Here is a 23742-nt window from a genome sequence, read left to right on the forward strand (position 1 = left end):
GGCAAAATACTGGAGGATTGCTCTCTAAAGAAATGAAACCAAGAGACTCAAAGTTTCTGGTATAAATAAAACTCCTCATCTTAAACTGTAACACGCAACCACACATCACCATTTAATGAAAGTTTGCAATAGGTGAGGTAAACAGAAAAACTAGCCCAGAGGAAACTGTGGTAATTCAGGATCTAGAGATTTAATTGCGGATGGGGAAAGGGAAAAAAAAAAATACACAGTCATGCAACCAAAGACATGTAGTTGGAAGAAGTTACTGAATCTGCACTGCCAAGTGGATCTGGTTCAGGATGATCAGTTTTCTCATAGTCATCTTACAAGTATTACTACACATGCCATCCATATGTCCCTGTGGAAATTACACCTTTATAGGACATGGCATAAGGAAAAAGAATATGCTTTCATATCAGATATAAACCCATTTCACTTACTACCTGTGTGCTCCTAAGAAAAATATTTAACTTCTGAGCCTGTTTCATCCAGTGTAACCTGGACAATAGTGCCTTATAGAGTTACTGTAAGAATCTAATGAGTCATTCTTTTCTGATGTGATAATACATTCCCCAGCACTCAGGGATTTCTAAGTGCCATTCTTTTTTTTTTAATCTCTTTTTAATGTTTATTTATTTCTGAGAGACAGAAAGGCAGAGCACGTGTGGGGGAGGGGCAGAGAGCAAGGGAGACACAGAATCCAAAGTAGGTTCCAGGGTCCAAGCTGTCAGCACAGAGCCCTATGTGGGGCTCCAAATCATGAACCATGAGATCATGACCTGAGCCAAAGTCAGACACTTAACCAACTGAGCCACCCGGGCGCCCCACTCAGTAACTGCCATTCTTATTGCCCATGATGTAGCAGAAAAAACTGACAGTGTGTTACTATAATTTTTTTAAAAAATGGATTGGTAGTTGCCAGAAGTGGGGGTGGATAGTGGGAGAAATAGGTAAGCTGGGTTTTATTTAGTTTAACTAAATTTAATTTAAAAAAACAGAAGTCACAATGCAACCTGCTTTAAGGTTAACCATTTAATGTATTAACATTTTCACTTATAAACATACAATTTGCATATACAGGGAAAATAGGTTCTGTGGACACAAGAGATTATGAGAGGGAAGCAATCAGAAAACAGATCAATTCTGGGGGGGGGGTGAGAAATGGAACTGCATTCCATGCCTGTGTCTACATAAACTTGGGAAGGAGAAAGAAAAATGAAACAGGATCATAACTGATGTAGAAAATAAACTTAGGCCATTCGTCTCAACCATGGTTGAGACCAGTGTCTTGGGTCCAGGTCTGGCCTGTTTCAGGATGATCATCTGAAACACAGCCACTGGTCTTTCTTTTCTCCTTACTATCTAAGACTCTGAAGTTCACTCCAGTAACCAAAAAACAATCAGCTTGGCATGTGTGCAATGTCAGTGGGCAACTTCTTCCACACATGAAAGTGAGAAAAGCTTACTCACACCTGAACAAGTTCCTTCCACCTCATCTAACTTTTTTTGATTTAGGATTACCTAAATTGAGGCAATCACAAAGCTGGCATCTACAGAAACTGGACCAAGGAAATGAAGTATCTCAGCCCATCTTTATACCTACTATGCATTTCCTAACAGCATCAAGTCACTGGCAACACTGAATTTCCAGGTTCAACTGTGGCTGCCCAATGGGGCTGGCCAACAGAGTGCACACACATGTGCCCAAGCTTCAGTTTACACCTGCCCCTTCCGTCAGAGGGGGGACTCTGCTTCCCAGGCATTTCAGCAACATAACTCAGTACCCTGTGGTTCCAGGAACTCCAAGTTCAAAATCAATACCCCAATACCACATTAAAAACTGTTTAATATTTTATTAGTAAAGCATACAGCTCTTAATAATGACTATCATCTAAACAAAGCCATTCTTACTACAAAGGATGTAAAATCATAAGAGCAACATTTTTAATCATCAAAACCAACCTTGTCACAAATCACAGTTGGCAATTTTCCACTGTCTCAAATATCCAAAGGGGTGACAGTCAAGTGCACCTCCTTTCAACTAGAAACAGACTCTACAGTGTAAGTTCAGCAGAACTGCCCAGGAAAACAGACCTGACATCAAGGTCGTTTGGCAGATGGCTTCATATGGACATCTATTTAAGTCTGCTCAGAGATGGAGTCAGTTGACCTATGAAACAAGTTATGTATGTAACTGGCCACAGAAAATAAAAACAGAGTTTGTGCTACTAGGGAGTGTATTTTGGAGTGCCAGCGTAGGGACTGTCACTGTGCTAAACTGCCTTGGTGGAAGTACATTTTTTAAAGCTTGCGGGACAGAAGACTGGACTAATTCTGGGCTTTACAAATTCATATAAAGAAATAACAGAAGTGTAGGATTATGGGTTTTCCAGAGCTTCACACATAGCTGGGGCTCAAAATTACATGGTTTAAGCTTCTGTGTCAGGAATAAAAACAAAGCCCATGTCCTGGTCAAGCTGAGTAATACCTTGACAGAAGGTTATTCATGTTCTTAGGCAATCATTTCCCATCTGTAACCTGAGTCTCCCCAACAGCCATGGTCCCAAGAGCCCCCACTATCCATCACCAGGGCTCCATGAACCCCAGTGCTTGGGGGACAATCACAGTGCCCCAGTCCTGCACAAAGCAGGACACCTGCTCTTCAGAAGGACAGAAGAGAGGAAAAGAGCACCCTCTGCACAGTGTGATCCCCAGAGGCCTGACACAGTCACACTGTAAGTATGGCTCTCATTCCATTTCCTCACCACTCTTAATACCACTTTCTCAACAAGTAGCAAAATAAGCTATAAGTAGGCTGATGTGGCAATAAAAATATCCAAAGCAGACACTAAAAACATAGGGTCTTCTCTGAATAAAGCACATCTACCTCCACATACTTCAAACTGTTTTGGCTTCTTCAAGTTTTAAAGGATAAAACTTTGAGGCTCAAGCCAATTCCTAATATGGGATATTTTCCAAGGATCATACCAAAAGAACAAAGAATAAAATGAAGAAGCATCATTTTAAGAGGAAGTGGGGAGGAAGGTGGGGAGGGAGGGAGGAGGGCGGGGAGGGGGGCTGACCCTACCCCATCATCCTGAGCAGTCAGCCTTGCTGGCCCCAGAGGTCCTGGGGATACCACCCCACTGCCTCAGGGAAGTTCCTGGTTGCTTACCAGTCCACAACTCCTGAAGTTACATGCAGCCAGCTCTGATCCAAGGCTTCAAAGTTCAATGTTACACAGAAAGAAGATGCAGTTCTCCTTGCCACATTGCTCACTCATACATCACCATATATAAACAGAACACTAAATTATCCCTTAAGCACTATACCTAACTCTGAAAAGAAAATGCCATTCTAAATAGGTATGTCCAAAATAAGGTATTCCAAGAGTTCTAGAATGAAACTCCTGGAATGAGCCAGTGCCCCAGAGATTCCATGTTTTAGCTAAACACAAATCAGAAGCCTTCTCTACAGTACGTGTATGGATTAGTTAGAACTATGATGTCATCACTTTCAAAAGAACAATTAAACTATTATTAAAAACATTTATCACCAACAGAAATGCCCTGCAAATTATATTATTGCACACAGGGTATCAGAAGCTATGCACATCCAGATCTGAAGGACTCTAGAAGACCCAGAACAGAGACCCTAAGGCCATGCCAGTGGCTGCTCCGGCCAGCATGCCCAGTGCCAGATCACTGTCGCTGTCTCGATACCGCTCCCGAATGATGATCTGGTTGGCAGGCTGTTGTCCATAAAGTCCTAAAAAAGAAGTGAAAAAGCAGATGCTGTGAGGAGCAGTTTGTGAAGTCCAACATTCCCTCATAAAGACAGTGTGCCCTGAAGTGGCAAAGGTCACATCTCCCTGCATGTGCATCCCTCCCCTACAGTGCTATCTTCCTCTCAACAGGTGTGTGGAGTCGCTGAGTGGGTGCTCCCCGGCTCTCCCCCAGAACAGGCCACGGTGACTGTCTCTAAGACTGCAGTAAGAGGAAACCAAGGTGCTCAACTTTCCAAGGTCCAAACCCCCAAACGCTGCAAATAGCAGGGTCCTAGTGCAGCTGTAAGCTCCAGTCCCCAATGTCCACTTCTCCCCCAAACACTGCAAACAGCAGGATCCTACTGCAGCTGTAAGCTCCTATCTCCAGTGTCCACTTCTGCCCTCCCCCAAACGCTGCAAACAGCAGGATCCTAATGCAGCTGTAAGCTCTGGTCTCCAATGTCCACTTCTGCCCTCCCCCAAACGCTGCAAACAGCCAGGGTCCTAGTGCAGCTGTAAGCTCCAATCCCCAATGACCACTTCTGCCCTCCCCAAATGCTACAAACATCAGGGTCCTAGTGCAGCTGTTAAGCTCCAGTCCCCAATGTCCACTTCTGCCCTCCCCCAAACACTGCAAACAGCAGGATCCTAATGCAGCTGTAAGCTCCAGTCTCCAATGTCCACTTCTCCCCTCCAGTCACACTTATTAGGATGACAGGTAGATACAGGAGAGCATGGGAGATACACAGAGCCTGCATTGTGAGAGGCAAGAATCTCCACCTAAAGCTGAAAATGAAAAATCCATTTAAAAGCTAATTAGCTTCTTGATATTCATGTAAACCATTTTTAAATTAGACCTTAAATCTGCTAATAAAACTTGCTCATTTTTAATCATAGGTCTTTATGGGGGAAAATACTTACGTTAAGGGGAAAATTTCTAAAAGCAAACTTTAAACAACTTTAATATTTAATTTGCATGACTAAAGTTTACAACTGGAAATGTACTATTTGTTCTGTTCTATACTTCACAGCTATACTATCTAACAGCTAATTAGCTTTAAAATTACTCAAATATAAATAATGTTAACTTCCCTCCCTGACCTGCTGTTCCCTTAACAGTTCAACCCTAAGGGAGCAAGAAACTAATACAACAGTAATGTGTATATGTAGATGAAAACCAACAGCAAAATAAAGGCTAACATTTAGAAGTCCTTAGTACTCTAAGCAATCACAGTACTACAAGCATTTACATGTACTGACTCACTTAATACTAACAACCCTATGAGTTGAGTTTATTATTATACCCATTTTACAGATGGGCAAAAGTGAGGCACACAGGGGTTAATGGCAATAAGGGCATGCAAACCTAGGCACTCAGGCTACAAGTGTGCACTCATAAACCACTAAAGCTCAAATATGATGGAGGAGAAGAGAAGAGAAAAGAAAAAACACCAAAGCTGCACAGTAGAATGACACCACTATAAACAAAGGGCTGATCAAGTACAGGTAACAGCACTGGAAGCAAACAATGTTTTATGCAATGTTTACCTTTCAAAATTGGTGAGCTAGTAGTATTTACTTTCACTGCCTTGAAATTTAAAAGTTTTCAATTAGGCAAATGGAACTATGAAATGTAGGATAGTAGGAACTTGCAAGCTGACTTAATTAGAAGATCCCTTGGACAATCTAAATCTACATTCCCTCAGTAGATCACATCAAGGGCCTCCTGCACTACATGACCAGGAGAGACCTCTCCTGCAGCTCCTGCTTGCCTCTGCTCCTACCAGGAAGAGAAATCCTTACCCAAGTCAGCTGAGGACATTTCTAAGTTGTACATACTGTAGTTACCTAACTTAACTAAGCTTTACATAAATGGTCAAAATGTGAATGTGAAATAGGCAGCTATTGCTTCCAGGATAACTAAGTTCGATACTTTAGGGTGGACTGAATAAAGGCAGGTAACTCACAAATTACTATCAGAGCAAGGAAATGAGTAAACTAAAAAACTAAAAAAAGAATTTTAAAACCTAGACTTGTTTGTACTTACCAAGGGAAACTGCGATGCGGTGATATGTCATGAGCACAGTGTTTACAAGACAAGAAAACTCCAACCAAAGGAGCCAATGCAAAGCAAAATCCTAGAGCCCATGTCAAAAGACAGCCCATGAGCACAGTGTTTACAAGACAAGAAAACTCCAACCAAAGGAGCCAATGCAAAGCAAAATCCTAGAGCCCATGTCAAAAGATAGCTGAACACTGTCCACTAACACAGGTAAATTAAAACAGAACACTCATAGTGTGTACACAGCACCCTTTGTACTTTTTTAATTGGCTGACTGACCACTGGCTCCAATCATATTAAATAGAAGGCCTTGGGGCACCTGGGTGGCTCAGTCAGTTAAGCGTCTGACTTCAGCTCATGTCATGATCTCACAGTTCGTGGGTTCGAGCCCCGCGTCCGGCTCTGTGCCAACAGCTCAGAACCTGTAGCCTGCTTCGGATTCTGTGTCTCCCTCTCTCTCTGCCCCTTCCCTGCTTGTGCTCTGTCTCTCTTTCTCTCTCAAAAATAAACATTAAAAAAAAAAATTTTTTTTTTTTTAAAAAGAGAGAAGGCCTTTACCCTGCTATATGCATGACTATGGTGTCTAAAGACCACATAATGTCATGAAGCTGGCCAAGCACTGGGGTATCCAGAAAGGGACTGAGAAGCTCCAATCTGGTCATCAGGACAAGGCTACTGGGGGATGACCACAAACTCAACTCACCCTCTCCACAGCAAGTATGCTTGCTAGATGGGTCACAACGCTAATGCTGAATGCCCACCTACTTCTTGACTCTGCCCTCTGCAGCAAGTAAATTGAGGGTGCTCATGAGAGGGCTATCTCTTTTTCTATGAAGAAAGGCAAGAGCAAGTAAAGAATCCAATTTACAGAAATTCCCTTTACTAGCACTTCTGCAAAACATCTGATCTTCTATACAGTAAGAAACAGCTGAGATTACCCCAGTCAGAGGTCTGGGGGCTGAGTAAGAAAGAAGTTCGCTCTCATGGCATGGTAGGCTAGGGCTTAAAACCCACCAACTGCAAGACAAACAGGCAAAGAGATCAAGTTTGTAAACAATTATACCATGTTTATCTCTGCCAGTCAGCAGAAAAATGTAAACTAAAGCAACCTAAGGATCCACTTTAGACCCAAGGAGGGTATCAAAACTTTTAGAGCTAATAACAATAAGCAGTCTTTCAGGACAGCTGAGAAACCAGTGCTTCAGGAACTTCCTAGAAGTGGTAGAAACTGGCAAATTTTACCAACACTGAAGAATATCTTCATTTTTGCCAATGTGATCAGCAGAAACGGTATCTCATTTCAATTTGCATTTCTTTATTAGTGAAGTTGAATTTTTTGTTATTAGTCATTTGCCTTACTTCTCATGTAAATGGTCTCTGGCCTCAGTTGGACCAGTCTTAAATTATTCCCTTTTCAAACTCAGTCCATCATTGATTCCTCCCCACCAGGCTACATCTCCAATTCTATCATTGAAGTAGTAGAAAAAAATAAAAGTTCCTTTAAAGAAAAAAAAAAAAGAAAGAAGAAAAAAAACCATAATGCTAAGTGAAATAAACCAATTACAAAAATACACATACTATAGGATTCCACTTATATGAAATGTCTAAAGTATCCAAATTCACAGAAAAATAAAGTATAATAGTGGTTATCAGGGGCTGGGAGGAAGGAAAAGGGAAGTTGTTGTTTAACGAGTACAGTTTCAATATGGGAAGATGAAAAATTCTGGAAATCTGATGCACAACAATGTGAATGTACTGTACACTACTGAACTGTACAATTAAATGTACACTACTGAACTGTACAATTAAAATGGTTTTTAAAAAAGTAAATTTTATGGTACTTGTTTTTTTTTTACCATAATTAAAAATAATAACAATAGATTTTCTTCAAAAAAAGAAAGAAAGAAACTGGCAAACTGTTCTGAGAATCAACTGGGTAAATGGTATCAAGATTTGGGCGCCTGGGTGGCTCAGTCAGTTAAGCGTCTGACTTCAGCTCAGGTCATGATCTCGCAGTTCGTGAGTTCGAGCCCCGCGTCGAGCTCTGTGCTGACAGCTCAGAGCCTGGAGACTGCTTCAGATTCTGTGTCTCCCTCTCTCTGACCTTCCCCTGCTCATGCTCTGTCTCTCTCTGTGTCTCAAAAATGAATAAACATTTAAAAAAAATTAAATAAATGGTATTAAGATTTACTGTAATACTGTCAGATGAAAGGATACAGTGTGGATTTCCCTCAAAACAATCCAGAGATGACAGGAGATGGAGGTGAAACAAAATTAGGCATGATATGCTAGCTGAAGGTGGTAATGGACAAATGACAGTTCATTACACTATTGTCCATACTTCTGCATGTTTGAGAAGCTTTCTAAATTTCAATGGTATCAAAAGAAAAATAAATGTCTATGCCCTTTAACACATTAACTTAATACACAGAAATGAAAAATGTATTCTAAGATTTAACAGGAATGAAAAAGAAAATCATTAGACATGTTCAAAGCAACATTTATGACTGCAAACAGGAAAAAGTAAACAGTTAATACTAGAAGATCACCCAATATAATATGCAGTCATTAAAAATACTTATGGAAATTATGTAACACTCAGAATACACAGAATTTTAAAATGAGAAAAGAAATGCAAAAGGTGATATAAGATTTCAATGACAAAAATTTATTTTGTATGGGGAAAGTAATTCAAACAAAAATAGTTGTGCTAAGATCACAGGGCCAACAAATACTTCATTTTTTAGCATCATCATTTTATTAGTTTTCAATTTAACATGAAAAAAAGTCAAAAAGTCACAGTCCATGCTAGTTGAGTGAACTACATCAGATTGCAGGAACAGATAAGCAGAGAACCTCTCATACTGGATGCTCACCTATGAGACACCAAAGTAACCACCACTAATTAGCAGGATACTTTGAGTCAGGGGGCGGCAGCCCTGGGCCTCTCTGGGAGATTAGCATCAGTGACCACTTACCTCTCTGGCAACAGATTCTTCTTCCACTGCCGTGGTAAGACACTGCACTAGGTTTGTTCACAGCGCCCTCAGATTCAGATTCTCAACCGCTCTATGGGCTCAGGACTCTTGTAAGCTATTTGCCAGCTTCATTCACTTATACATTGATCCGATATGCCATGCCCACTGCAACCGCCTCTGCCTGACTTCCCTTCTCTGGGCTTCTGGGTGTGGCCTTGTTCTTCGGTCCATCAACCACATGATGGGGGCTCTTGGGCCCCCTCATCCTGACTGTAGGCTCTGGCCTCACAGCCAGCACTCTCCTGCACCTCCACCTTAGACCTCCCACTGCCCAAACTGCACCCAGGACTTGATGCTACCTACACAGGCCAGTTACTCACAACTACAATTTTCCTCAGGTAAGGTGAAAAATGGAAGTGCATCAAAAGCCTGGAATAAATGTAAGAACCTTCCAGGCCTTTATTTCACTTGCAAAATGGAGTATCGCCTCAGTAGTGATAATATTTGAAGGATGTTACCAGAAGAGAAAAAACAGGAGAAAGTTATCGTTTAAAATGGGATATAAGTGAATACCAGTAGGTACAAATTCTCTCCTTGGGAATAAATCTGGATACAACAGTGAAGTTTTAACAAGCTTACTCTGGGGCACCTGGGTGGCTCAGTCGGTTAACCGTCCGACTTCGGCTCAGGTCATGATCTTGTGGTTTGTGAGTTCGAGCCCTGCGTCAGGCTCTGTGCTGACAGCTTGGAGCCTGGAGTCTGCTTCAGATTCTGTGTCTCCTTCTCTCTCTGCCCCTCCCCCAAAAATAAATAAATGTAAAAATTTTTTTTAAATAAAAAAAAAAAAACACAAGCCTACTCCAACTTTATAAGACAACGTAAAAATACATAACTTTTTTTTTTTTTTTAAAGCATAGTAGAATCATTTGTGGTCTATAACCAGAAGCACTGCTCACTTATCCTTAAACTAAGAAATACAATTCCTTCAGGCCTCACAGATCCACCCAGTAAATGAAGAGAAATAAGGAATGGAAGGTGGGCGTGGGGTACCTGCATACGGGTACTGGTAGGGTACAGCATAAGCCTGTCCACTTGCAGCATAGACAACTTGAGTTCCTGGAGGGTACGCACCACTGTATGGACCATAGCCATATGCCTGCTGAAAAGAAATAGGCCCATCAGAAATACAATTTCGAAGTTCAGCATCCACTCATAATAAAAATCACCAACAAAGCAGGTGGAGAGGGAATGTACCTCCACATAATAAAGGCCATATGCAACAAGCCCACAGGACATCATAAACAACAGTGTAAAGTTAAAAGCTTTCCTCTAAGATCAGAAACAAGACAATACGGTGCCTGCCCACTCTTACTACTTTTATTCAACATCATAATGAAATTTTATTGTGTTTCACTTCACTGCACTTTGCAGATACTGTGTTTTTACACATGGGAGGTTTGTGGCAACCCTACACGGACCACGTCTATTGGCACAATTTTTCCAACAGCATTTGTTCACTTCATGTCTCTGTGTCACATTTTGCTAATTCTCACAATATTTCAAATTTTTAATTATTAATATCTTTCTTTTTTTGAGAGAGAGCAAGCAAGCGAGCATACAAGCAGGGGAGCAGGGCAGAGGGAGGGACTGGGGGGGGGGGGGGAGGGGGGGGGGGGGGGGGGGGGAGAGGGGGAGGGGGGGGGGGGGGGAGAGGGGGAGACGGGGAGAGGAGGAGAGGAGGAGAGGAGGAGAGGAGGAGAGGAGGAGAGGGGGAGAGGGGTAGGGGGGGAGACAATCTTAAGCAGGCTCCACACTCAGCACAGAGCCCACCACAAGGCTCAATCCCATGACCCTGGGATCATGACCTGAACCGAAATCAAGAGTCAGACATTCAAATGACTAAGCCACCCAAGTGCCCCGTTCATTATTATATTTGTTACAGCAATCTGTGATCAGTGATCTTTGATATTACTATTATAACTGTTTTGGGGTGTCACAAACCACACCATATAAATGGGCAAACTTAATAGATAAATCGTGTGTTCTGCTTGCTCCACCAACCACTAGTTCCTATCTCTCTCCCTCTCAGGTCCCCTATTCCCTAAAACACAACAATATTAAAATGAGGCTAATTTAGGGGCGCCTGGGTGGCGCAGTCGGTTAAGCGTCCGACTTCAGCCGGGTCACGATCTCGCGGTCCGTGAGTTCGAGCCCTGTGTCAGGCTCTGGGCTGATGGCTCGGAGCCTGGAGCCTGTTTCCGATTCTGTGTCTCCCTCTCTCTCTGCCCCTCCCCCGTTCATGCTCTGTCTCTCTCTGTCCCAAAAATAAAAATTTAAAAAAAAAAATTGAAAAAAAAAATTGAAAAAAAAGAAAAATGAGGCTAATTTAGAAGAACCCTACAACGGTCTCTAAGTGCTCAGGTGAGAGGAAGAGTCGCAAATCTCTCGCTTTAAATCAAAAGCTAGAAAGGATTCAGCTCAGTGAGGAAGGCATGTTGAACACTGAGACAGGCCAAAAGCTGGGCCTCTTGTACCAAACAGCCAGGTTGTGAGTGCAAAGGAAAAGTTCTTGAAGGAAATTAAAAGCACTACTCCAGTGAACATACAAATGGTGAGAAAACAGAACAGTCTTATAGCTGATACAGAGAACGTATGAGTGGTCTGGGTAGAAGATCAGCCAAACCCTAATCCAGAGGAAGGCCCTGACTCTCTTCAATTCTGTGAACGCTGAAAGAGGGAAAGAAGCTGCAGAACAAAGTATGAAGCTAAGAGAGGTTGGTTCATGAGGTTTAAGAAAAGAAACCAGCTTTATAACATAAAAGGGCAAGGTAAAGCAGCAAGAGCTGATGTAGAAGCTGCAACAAGTTACCCAGAAGACGGCAGCTAAGATCATTTATGAAGGTGGCTACACCTAACAAGAGATTTTCAGTGCAGATGAAATAGCCTTCTATTGGAAGAAGATATTATCAAGGATTTTCATAGCTACAGATGAGAAGTCAATGCCTGGCTTCAAAGGACAAGTGGACTCCCTTGTTAGGGGTTAATGCAGCTGGCAACTTTAAGTTGAGGCCAATGCTCATTTATCAGAGTTTCTGCTCTGACCATACTTTTTTTTTTTTTTTTACCTCCTGATGTTTTAGTATTCTCAGTTGTCCAAAAACAGAATAGAAATGTCAGACAAAAAGAATCAGTAAACATACTATAAAGTGGAACAGAGAGGAAAATATATTGAAGAAAAGAAGGTGCGCGTGGGTGGCTCAGTCAGTTAAGTGTCCAACTTCAGCTCAGGTCATGATTTCATGGTCCATGGGTTCGAGCCCCGCGTCAGGCTCTGTGTTGAGAGCTCAGGGCCTGCAGCCTGCTTCAGATTCTGTCTCCAGCCCTCTCTGCCCCTCCCCTGCTTATGCTCTGTCTCTAAAATAAATAAACATTAAAAAAAATTTTTTTTAATAAAAAGAAAATGAACAGAATCTGAGACATGTGGGACATCTAACATCCATATCATTAGTTTCAAAAGGAAAAGGGGTGGGGCTGAAAAAAACATTCCAGAAATAATGGCCTAAATTTTCCCAAATTTAGCAAGAAACAAAAAGACAGTGAACGCCAAATAGGATAACGCCCCCAAAATCCATACCAACATACTATAGTCAAACTTCTGAAAACTAAGGACAATGAAAATAGCAAGAAACAAACAATGCATTACCTACATGGGGGGAAATGTAAATGATAGCAGATTTCTCCTCAGAAACCATGTAGACCAAAGGAAATAGCACACACTTGACAAATGCTGGAGGAAATGTCAACTCAGAATTCTACACTAGTGAAAATATCCCTCAGAAATAAAGAAAAAAATCAAGACATTCTCAGATGAAGAACTGAGAATCTGTTGCCAACAGAGCTACTATCCTAAGAGAATGGCAAAAAAAGAATTTCACTGAACAAAATGTAAACAATAAAAGAAAGAACCCTAAAACATCAGGAGGTAAAAAAAGAAAAAAAAAATAGGTACAGAGCAGAAATACATGTAAATAAACTTTCCTTCACAGCTTGACTTTTCTAACAAGTCTGACAGCTGAAGCAAAATTTCTAACACCATCTGATGTGGTTCTCATATATAAAAGAAACGTGAACACTTGACTTTGAAAAATATGTAAATATGAATAATGCAGAGCAACCACTAAAAAAGCAATACAAAGAGACACACTCAAGAAACATTATAGATAAATCAAAATGCAACTTTATTTTTTTTAATGTTTATTTATATTTGAGAGAGACAGAGAGACAGAGCACGAACAGGGGCAGAGAGAGAGAGGGAGACAGAATCTGAAGCAGGCTCCAGGCTCTCAGCACAGAGCCCGACGAGGAGCTTGAACTCACGAGCATGAGAGCATGACCTGAGCCATAGTCAGATGCTTAACCAACTGAGCCACCCAGGCGCCCCTCAAAAGGCAATTTTAAAACATGTTCAAATAATTCACAAAAAGCTTAAGTACAAGAACACAGAGAAATTTAAAACACAGAACCAAAGGAAACAAAAAACAAAATGGCATACTTAAACCTAATATATCAAAAATTACATTAAATGTAAATGGTCTAAATATACTAATTACAAAATAGAGATTTGTCAGATGTCAGATAGGGAAAACTCACATACATGTTATCTATGAGAAACTCACTTCAAATGAAATATGTAGGTTGAAAAAAAAAAAAAAAAGATGGGAAGAGATACCACACAAACAGTGAAAAGCAAGAAGAAGTGACTATATTAATATCAGAGCAAACATCAGACTAAAGAAAATTGCCAGAAACAGAAAGGGACATTACATTATGATAATACAGTTAACCCACCAAGAAAATATAAATGTCTATGGACCAATGACAGAGGTGCACACGTAAATTAAACAACTTATATGAAAAGGACCAATTACTCAAAAAGTACAAATTACTACAATCCACTCAATATGAAATAGAAAATGAACAGTACTATAACTCTCAAGAAAATAGAATTTGGAGGCGGCTGTGTGGCTCTCAGTCAAACATTCGACTTCGGCTCAGGTCATAATCTCAGGGTCCATGAGTTCGAGCCCCACATGGGGCTCTGTGCTGGCAGCTCAGAGCACGGAGCCTGCTTCCAATTCTGTGTCTCCCTCTCTCTCTGCACCTCCCCCACTTGCACGCTCTCAAAAATAGATAAACATTTTAAAAAAATAAAATTTGTAATTAAAAATACCCCACCCTCAAAATCTTCAGGCCCAGACTGTTTCACTGGAGATTTCTACCAAATATTTTAAAAAAGAATTAACATGGGACGCCTGGGTAGCTCAGTCAGTTAAGCATCCAACTTCAACTCAGGTCACAATCTCAGGGTTGGTGAGTTTGAGCCCCGCATCAGGCTCTGTGCTAACAGCTCAGAGCCTGGAGCCTGCTTCAGATTGTGTGTCTCCCTCTCTCTCTGCCCCTCCCCTGCTGGCACTCTGTCTCTGTCTCTCTCAAAAATAAACACACATTTAAAAAATTTTTTAAAAATAAATTAAAAAAGAATTAACACAAATTCTATATAATCTCTTCTAGAAAATAGAAGAGCAGGGAACACTTCCCAAAATTCATTCTGTAAAGCCAGTATGACCTAATACCAAATAAGAGTACAAAAAAACTACAGACCAATATCCTTCATGAATATAGATGCAAAAATCTGTAAGAATATTAACAAACAGAATTCAGCAATAAAAGAAAAGAATTATACACCCAACTAAGAGAGGTTTATTACAGGGATGCAACTCTGGTTCAATATTTGAAAATCAATCAGTATAATCCATCATATTGACAGAGGTTTAAAAAAAAAATCACATGACCATGCCAATTGATGCAGAAAAGGTATTTGACAAAATTCAACACCTATTCATGATAAAACTCAGAAAACTAGAAAAGGAACTTTCTCAACTTGTTATTGAACATCTTCAAAAACTACAGCTCACATCACATGTAATGTAGAAAAACCGAATGCATTCCCCTTAAAATCAAGAACAAGACAAGGATGACTGCTATTACCACTGCTATTCAACATAACATTAGAAGTTCTAACCAGGGCAAAGAAATAGAAGGCACACAGACTGGAAAGAAAACTCTCCCTATTTACAGATGACATGATTGCGTCTATTGTAGAATATCCCAAAGAATGTACAAAAAACTACTTCTAGAACCAACAGGTGAGCTTAGTAAGTTCACAAGCTATAAGATCAATAAACAAAAATCAATGAACTTGGGGAAATTAAAATTTAAAACATAATACCATAGACAACGATCAAAAAAAAAATACGTAAGTGTAAATCTAACAAAACATGCCCAAGATTTTTATACTGAAACTACAAAATGCTGATGAAAAAAATCAGAGGATCTAAATAGAGACAGTCCATGTTCACTGACTGAAAAACTCAACATAATATGTCAATTCTCCCCCCAAAAACCTGATACATAGGTTTAAAACAATTTCTTTCAAAATCTATCAAGAAGATTTTGTTGTAGATTTAGACACATCATATGGAAAGGAAATAGAACCAGAATAGTTCAGGGAATTCTGAAAAGGATAAAGTGGGGGATCAGTCTACCCAATTTTAAGACTTATACAGCTACAGTAATCAAGTCAGTGTGGTGTAAGAGGAAGAAAAACACATAGATCAATAGAACAATCAGAGAACCCAGAAATAGACACACACAAATACAGCCAAGTGAATTTTCACAGAGATGCAAAAGCAATTCCACAAAGGACTTTTCATCAAATTGTAGTTGAATAAGTGGACATTCATATTCAAAAAAAATGAACCCTAACCCTAACGCCTTACATGTAAATCCTGGCACTATGAAACTTCCAAAAAATAGCACAGGAGAAAACCTTAGGAAACCTGGTCTTGGGGGAAGTATGAAACGACAACAAAAGCACAAACCATAAAAACTGATAAACTAGACTGCATGAAAACTAAAACTCCATGAAAGGTACTGTTAAGAGGATAGTAACACAATGCTCCAGACCACATATCTGACGAAGTGTTCCTATCTCAATCTCAAAGAACTCTCAAAACTCAATGTTAAAAGAAATAATAATACAATTAGAAAACAAGCAAAAGACATGAAGTGACATTTTACTGAACAGGATATACAATGGCAAAAAAAAAGCACATAAAAAGATGTCCAACATCGCTAGCTATTAGGGAAATGCAAATTAAAATTAGAATGAAATATCACTACATACCTGTAAGAACAGCTAAAATTAAAAAATGGTGACAGCATTGAATGCTGGGAAAGACGCAGAGAAACTGGATTATTCACATAAGTGAAACAGTAGAGTCATTCTGGAAAGTAGTTTCTTAGCTTTTTAAAAAATTAACCATGTACTTACCATATAATAGACCCAGCAATTCCATTTTGGAGCATTTTCCCCAAAGAAATAAAACTTTATGCCTATATAAAAAGCTATACATGAGGAGAATTCACAGTACATTTAGTGGTAATAGCCAAAACTTTGAAACAACCCCAAGTAAACATCCATCAATACTTAATGGGGTATACATGCAAGAATTTGGCTGGGTCTCAAGGGAACTGTACTAAGTGAAAAACATCAAACTCAAAAAGATCAGGGGTGCCTGGATGGCTCAGTCGGTTAAGCATCCGACTTCGGCTCAGGTCATGATCTCACGGTCTGTGGGTTCAAGCCCCTTGTCCGGCTCTGTGCTGACAGCTCAGAGCCTGGAGCCATCTTGGGATTCTGTGTCTCTCTGTCTCTCTGACCCCCCCCCCCCCCCCCCCCCCCCCCGGTTCATGCTCTATCTCTCTCTGTCTCAAAAATTAAATAAACATTAAAAAAAAATTTAAAAAAAAGATCACATGCTGTATGATTCTATTTATATAACATTGTGGAAATAACAAAATTATACAGACAGAGAACAAATCAACAAATCAGTGGTTGATGGGAGTTAGAAAGGGGAATGAGGGTATAACTATGTAAGGGTGTAGCGGGAAGATTTTATCAACAGTTTTATATCTTGATTGAAGGGCTGGTTACACAAACCTACACATATGATAAAATGACACGAAACCAGACATAAACATTTTGCCAATTTCAAATTCCTGGTTTTGATTTCATGTAACAACTGAGGAGCTGAATGAGGAGTACATGAGATCTTTCCATATTATTTTTGGAACTTCCTGTAAATCTATAATTATTAAAAGTTAAAAAAGCAAAACAAAACAGAAGTCCCTCCCACAACAGAGACTTCTATATGTAGCACTGAACACTTAACACATCTAACTAGGAGATACTCCTAAGGTATTTGATATGTGATTTTTTTCTTGAGTTTTGTTTTTTCAAAGTAAAAAAAAGTAGGGCTCCTGGGTAGCTCAGTCAGTTAAGCATCTGACTCTTGATTTCGGCTCAGGTCACCATCTCACAGTTCATGAGATTGAGCCCCACGTTGGGCTCCGTACTGACAATGTGGAGTCTGCTTGGGATTCTCTCTCTCTCCCTCTCTCTGCCTCTCCCCTGCTTGCTCTCTCTCTCAAAATAAACAAAATCTTTTAAGTAAAAATAAAAATAAAGCATCTTTTCTGGTTATACAGAAAATTCAAGTAATTCATTAAGTATAAAAATCATCAATATCATATTATCAAAGCAACTATGATTAACATGAATCATTTCTAGGGGGCGTCTGGGTGGCTCAGTCAGTTCAGCATCTGACTTTGGCTCAGGTCATCTCACAGTTCATGAGTTCAAGCCCCGTGTCGGGCTCTGTGCTGACAGCTCAAAGCCTGGAGCCTGCTTCAGATTCTGTGTCTCCCTCTCTCTCTGCCCCTCCCCTGCTCACACTCTGTCTCTCTCTCTCTCTCTCTCTCAAAAATAAACAAACATTAAAAAAAAAAAATTAGGGGCGCCCGGGTGGCTCAGTCGGTTGAGCGTTTGACTTCGGCTCAGGTCATGATCTCATGGTTTGTGAGTTCGAGTCCCGCGTTGGGCTCTGTGCTGACAACTCAGGGTCTGGAGCCTGCTTCGGATTCTGTGTCTCCTCCTCTCCCTGCCCCTCCCCTGCTCATGCTCTGTCTCTCAATAATAAATAAACGTTAACTTTTTTTTTTTTTTTTTTAAATTAAAGGGGCGCCTGGGTGGCTCAGCCGGTTAAGCATCCGACTTTGGCTCAGGTCATGATCTCATGGTTTGTGGGTTCGAGCCCTGCGTCAGGCTCTGCACTGACAGCTCAGAGTCTGGAGCCTGCATCAGATTCTGTGTCTCCCTCTCTCTCTGCTCCTCCCCACTCACACTCTGTCTCTCTCCCTTTCTCAAAAACAAATAAACATTAAAAAAACCATTTTTTTAATAAAAAAAAAAAACAAAACAAAAAACATGAATCATTATCAGGCCTATCTTAAAAACAAAATGTAACCATGGAGATTATAAAGCAATAGCTTTATTTTATGAAAGCAAACAATGACAATAATCTGTTTTTTAAAAAGTTTAAAGAAAAGGGTTGAGTGCATTTTTAATTTCTCTGATACTGGTTCAAGGGTTTTTTTTGTTTTGTTTCTTAAAAAGGAGAGTAGCACAGTTGGGAGGGGTGGGGAGAAGAGTAGCACAGAGACCCCAACCTCCCTAAAACTTGGATTCCAAAACACCAAGATTTGCTCCCTACCTCAGGGGTTGGTGCAGCATAGGCTGTGTAAGGAGGAGGGGAAGAAGCCACAGCTGTCTCATCATACAGGACTTCTGAGCCAACATAAGCCTACGAGAGGAGAGAGAATGAAAAACAGCTTTCTGTCACAAAGCAACCATATACAGGCTCTCATGATTCTGTACGTATACATATCCTTTCTATTCAGCAAAATTTTAAAAATTAGAACAGCAAATACAACAGGTCTCTGAAAAGCAGTGAACAACAAGAGTATCTCCCCACAACCCCCTCTAATCCTGCACTCTCCTGTCCTCTGAATTCGGGAGGAGGCTGTCCTCCTCAGCCATCTGCAGAAGGCAGGAATGGAGCTCTCACTGACTAAGGAGGCCAGAGTCTACCATTATCCAGGCCTTTTCAAAGATGTGGCACCACTCTCAACAACCCTTCTGTTAAATATAAATCCTACAATCTGAAGACACAGCAGTCAGGGATTGTCCTACACACACAGCCTGCTTTTTGCACTAAAAAAAAAATTCCTTCATTAAATTACTTCCCAGTGGAAAAAGAAAAATCTATGTACTCTTTTAAAAAAAATTCCAGGAGCACCTGGGTGGCTCAGTCAGTTAAGCATCTGACACTTGATTTCGGCTCAGGCCATGATCTCATGGTTCTCGTGGGTTTGAGCCCCATGTCTGGCTCCACGCTGATGGTGCACAGAGCCTGCCTGGGATGCTCTCTTCCTCTCTCTCTGCCCCTCCCTGTGAGCATGTGTGCACTCTCTCTCTCTCTCTCTCTCAAAATAAAAAAATAAACTTAAAAAAATAATAATAAATCCATGCAAAGAATCATCTTGGGATCTTAGCCCCAACAGTATGGATCATTAACACTAATTTCAGCCAAGATTTTTGTGAGAGAAAAGCTAACTGGAGTTGCAGAGTAGGCTTACAGGAAGAACTGTCTTGGGCTAACAGAGTAGGAAACAATGACATTTGGATATTAAGTCTTTTTTACTTTTCCTACCTGTACAAATTATTTTATAAGCTTCATCTACCTTTTTCTTTTCCTCCCTTTATAGGGAAAAATAAAATCTTATCTGAAGAATAAAAATGTTTCCTGCAGAGGAAGTTGCCTTGATTCTCGGACACAAAAATGGCATTAGACCCCTACAAATGGGGTTTACTATCTCAGTGACTTCCTAAGGTCAGAAGCAGAACTAGAATCAAGCACAAGTCCCCAAAATGCTTGTTTCACAAGGCTGGGGTGCCATGAATGGACTCTGGTCCTTTTTGAGCCTTCTCTGTAAACTACAGCAGAATTCAAAGTGCTGCAAAACTTTCTGAGATACAGACACTTCTGGAAGACAATATTAGGACCAGTGTTGCCTGTACTGGCAGGGATCCTCCTGCCTTAAAAGGTTTGGCAAAATCTAGCTTACTCTCATATCAGTAAAAGGTGTCCTGCCCAGCTATGAGTGCTCAGCCATGGCTGGACGATCAAGAAACCCATCCCCATTTCCCTTTCTTAATCCCCTATCATCCCATTTGTTACAGCAAGACAAGGCAAAAACGTTACAGGTGATTGCCCTTAGCAACTTACTGTGTTTGTCCTGGAATCCTGCAGTGTAAATTTCCAGGCCCTGGAGAAAAGAAAAAGGGATGCTTATTTAAGGCAATCCAACATCTACCTCAAGGATTCTCAAACCTGTGTCGGCATCAAAATTTCTGGAAAAGTTTGTTTCAAGAACAGGCCTTCTGTCCTTACCCCAAGACCCACTCAATCAAATCATCTGAGATCTGCACAATACACAATATGTGAAACAATATGTATCTGTGGCGCATACACTATATAGTATTTAAAGCCTACTCTATTACTATACAGTTTTTGCTTTACTCTTTAGTAAGTATAAAAAAATGCACATGTTTAACTCTACTGCAACTTGCTTTGTCAGTTCATGTCACACACACAGATCTACCGCATTTTAATTTATTGACTTATTGATTGATTCTGGGATTTTATTATTTAAATTAATTGATTTTCAAATTGGTTTCCGTACAACACCCAGTGCTCATCCCAACAGATGCCCTCCTCAATGCCCATCGCCCACTTTCCCCTCTCCCCCATCCCCCATCAACCCTCAGTTTGTTCTCAGTATTTAAGAATCTCTTATGGTTTGCCACCCTCCCTCTCTGTTTTTTCCCCTTCCCCTCCCCCATGGTCTTCTGCTAAGTTTCTGAAGATCCACATGAATGAAAACATATGGTATCTGTCTTTCTCTGCCTTATTTCACTTAGCATAATGCCAACTGCATTTTTTTAATGGCTACATAATGTTCCATGATAAGAGATTCAGATTGTCAGCAATTTTTTTGTGATTGAAAACAGTCCTAGTACTTTTTTGCCAGCTTGAGAAATTGACATATTACATGTAAGTTTACAGTATGCAATGTAATGATTTGATGCAAAATGATGACAATATGATTCATACCTTCATCCCCTCACATAATTACTTATTTTTTCTGATCATAACACTTAAAACCTAGTCCCTTAACTTGTTCAAGCATGTAACAAGTATTTGCTAATTATAATCACAATACTACATAACTAGATGCCCAGAACTTAGTCATCATATAGCTGGAAGTTTGTATACTTTGACCAACATCTCCCCATTTCCCCCAACCACCATTCATTCTACTATCTTTTTCTAGGAATTTGGCTTTTTTAGATTCTACAAGTGAGACATATAGTAATTGTCTTTCTCTGTTTTACTTATTTCATTTAGCACAATGCCCTCAAGATCCATCCATATTGTTGTAAAACACAGGATTTCCTTCTGTTTTCCTTAATTGAATAATATTCAATGTATGTGGTGTGTGTGTGTGTGTGTGTGTGTGTGTGTGTGTATCACATTTTCCTTATCTATCATCCATCAACAACTGCTTAGGCTGTTTCATGTCTTGGATACTATGAATAATGCTGCAGTGAACATGTGGGTGCAGAAATCTCTTCAAGATAAGGATTTCATTTCCTTCAAGACATATATCCAGAAGGGAATTGCTACATCATATGATGGTTCTACTTTCAGTTTTTTTGAGGAACCTCCATAATGTATCCATAGTGGCTTATACCAATTTACATTCCTGCCAAAAGTGCACAGGGCTCCCTTATCACTACTTCCTCACAACATTTACCTTTTTGTCTTTTTGACAACAGCCATTCTAAGAGATGTGAGGTAATCTCATTATGATTTTGTTTTGCCTTTCCTGGTGATTACTGAGGTTGAGCATCTTTCCCCATACCTATGGCCATTTGTACATCTTTGGAAAAGTATCTATTCAAGTCTTTTGCCCATTTTTAAAAATTGTGGTTTTTTGCTATGAAGTTATACAAATTCTTATATATTCTGAATACTAAACCCTTATCGTGTGGATGGTTTACAAATAATTTCTCCTATTCCATACAATGCCTTTTCATTTTACCGATGGGTTTCTTTTGCTGTGCAGAAGCTTTACAGTTTGGGTGCATGGGTGGCTCAGTCAGTTAAGTGTCTGACTCTTGAGTTCAGCTCAGGTCATGATCTCACGGTTCAAGGGATCAAGCCCCAAGTCAGGCTCTGTGATGACAGTGTGGAGCCTGCTTGGGATTCTCTCTCTCCCTCTCTCTCTCTCAAAATAAATAAACTTTAAAAAAAATTTTTTTAACTAAATGTTTTTTTAAAAGTTTTACTGTTTGATGTAATCCCATGTGTTTCCTTTTCCTTTGCTGCTTGCATTTTTGGTGTCATATTCAAAAATTCACTGCCAAAACCAATGTTAAAGAGCTTTTTCCTGATACTGGACCATTTTCTTACACCATACACAAAAATAAAATGGATTAAGGACCTAAATGTGAGACCTGAAACCATAAAAATTCTAGAGCAGAACACAGGCAGCAATTTCTCTGACACTGGCCATGGCAATTTCTTTCTTGATAGGACTCCTAACGCAAGGGAAACAAAAGCAAAAATTAACTATTAGGACTCCATCAAAACAAAAAGCTTCCCCACAGTAAAGGAAGCAACCAACAAAACTACCTACTGAATAGAAGATATTTGCAAATGGTATATATCTAATGCAAGATTAGTATACAAAATATATAAAAAACTTACCAAACTCAACACCCCCCAAAAATAATCCAATTAAAAAATGGGCAGAAGAGGGGCGCTTGGGTGGCTCAATCAGTTAAGCATCTGACTTCAGTTCAGGTCATGATCCCATGGTTTATGGATTTGAGCCCCGCCTCGAACTCTGTGCTGAGAGTCTGGAGCCTGCTTCGGATTCTGTGTTTCGTTCTCTCTCTTGCCCCTCCCCTGCTCGCGCGCTGTCTCTGTCTCTCAAAAATGAATAAATGTTAAAAAAAAAAAAAAAGTTTTTTTAAATGGGCAGAAGATGTGAACAGACATTTCTCCAAAGACATCCAGATGGCCAACAGACACATGAAAAGATGCTCAACATCCCTCATCATCAGGGAAATGCAAATCAAAACTTTAACGAGATATCACATCACACCTGTCAGAATGGCTAAAATCAACAACACAAGAAACAGTAAGTGTTGGCAAAGATGTGAAGAAGGAACCCTTGTGCACTGTAGGTAGGAACGCAAACTAGTGTAGCCACTGTGGAAAACAATATGGAGATTCCTCAAAAATTCAAAATGGAGGAGTGCCTGGGTGGCTCAGTTGATTGAGTATTCAACTCTCAATTTTCGGCTGAGGTCATGATCTCACGGTTTGTTGAGTCTGAGCCTCACATTGGGCTCTCTGCTGTCAGCACAGAGCCTGCTTCTGATCCTCTGTCCCACTCTCTGCCCCTCCCCAACTCACACTCTCTCTCCTTCTCTCAAAAATAATTTTTTAAAATTCTTTTAAAAAAAAGAGGAAAAAAATTCAAATGGAACCACTGTATAATTCCATAATCGCACTACTAATTTACCCAAAGAATATGAAAAGATACATGCACCCCTATGTTTATTGCAGCATTTAGTGACCAAACAACACCCCAGGTGTCTAGCAATAGATGGATAAAGAACATGTGGTATATATATGTGTATGTGTATATATAAACATATATACATATATGGATCTAGAGAGTATAATGCTAAGTGAAATAAGCCAGTCAGAGAAAGACAAACATCATATTATTTCACTCATCTGTGGAATCTGAGAAACAAAAGGCAGAGATTGGACTGATTCAGTGGCAAGCTAAGGAATGCCAAGAATTACCAGCCACAACCCAAACTAGGAGGAGGC

The 23742-nt window shown here is 40.1% G+C and overlaps 1 protein-coding gene across 2 annotated transcripts in view; it reads right to left on the reverse strand.

Moving 5' to 3' along the window:
• Positions 1-1014: 1014 nt before the first annotated feature.
• Positions 1015-23742, reverse strand: part of PLEKHB2 (pleckstrin homology domain containing B2) — a 49358-nt gene continuing 26630 nt past the window's right edge. Inside the window, exons 5-8 of one of the 2 annotated variants that reach the window (XM_049615810.1) lie at positions 20056-20095; positions 18481-18570; positions 9857-9962; positions 1015-3768 (exon numbers count right to left, since the gene is read on the reverse strand). In XM_049615810.1, the coding sequence (XP_049471767.1) occupies positions 3632-3768; positions 9857-9962; positions 18481-18570; positions 20056-20095 (373 nt within the window). In that variant the 3' untranslated portion in view covers positions 1015-3631. Of the gene's footprint in view, positions 3769-9856; positions 9966-18480; positions 18571-20055; positions 20096-23742 lie in introns of both variants that reach the window. The other variant, XM_049615809.1, reaches the window with a different exon arrangement.

Source organism: Panthera uncia (genome assembly GCF_023721935.1).
Source record: "Panthera uncia isolate 11264 chromosome C1 unlocalized genomic scaffold, Puncia_PCG_1.0 HiC_scaffold_3, whole genome shotgun sequence".
NCBI classification, from domain to species: Eukaryota; Metazoa; Chordata; class Mammalia; order Carnivora; family Felidae; genus Panthera; species Panthera uncia.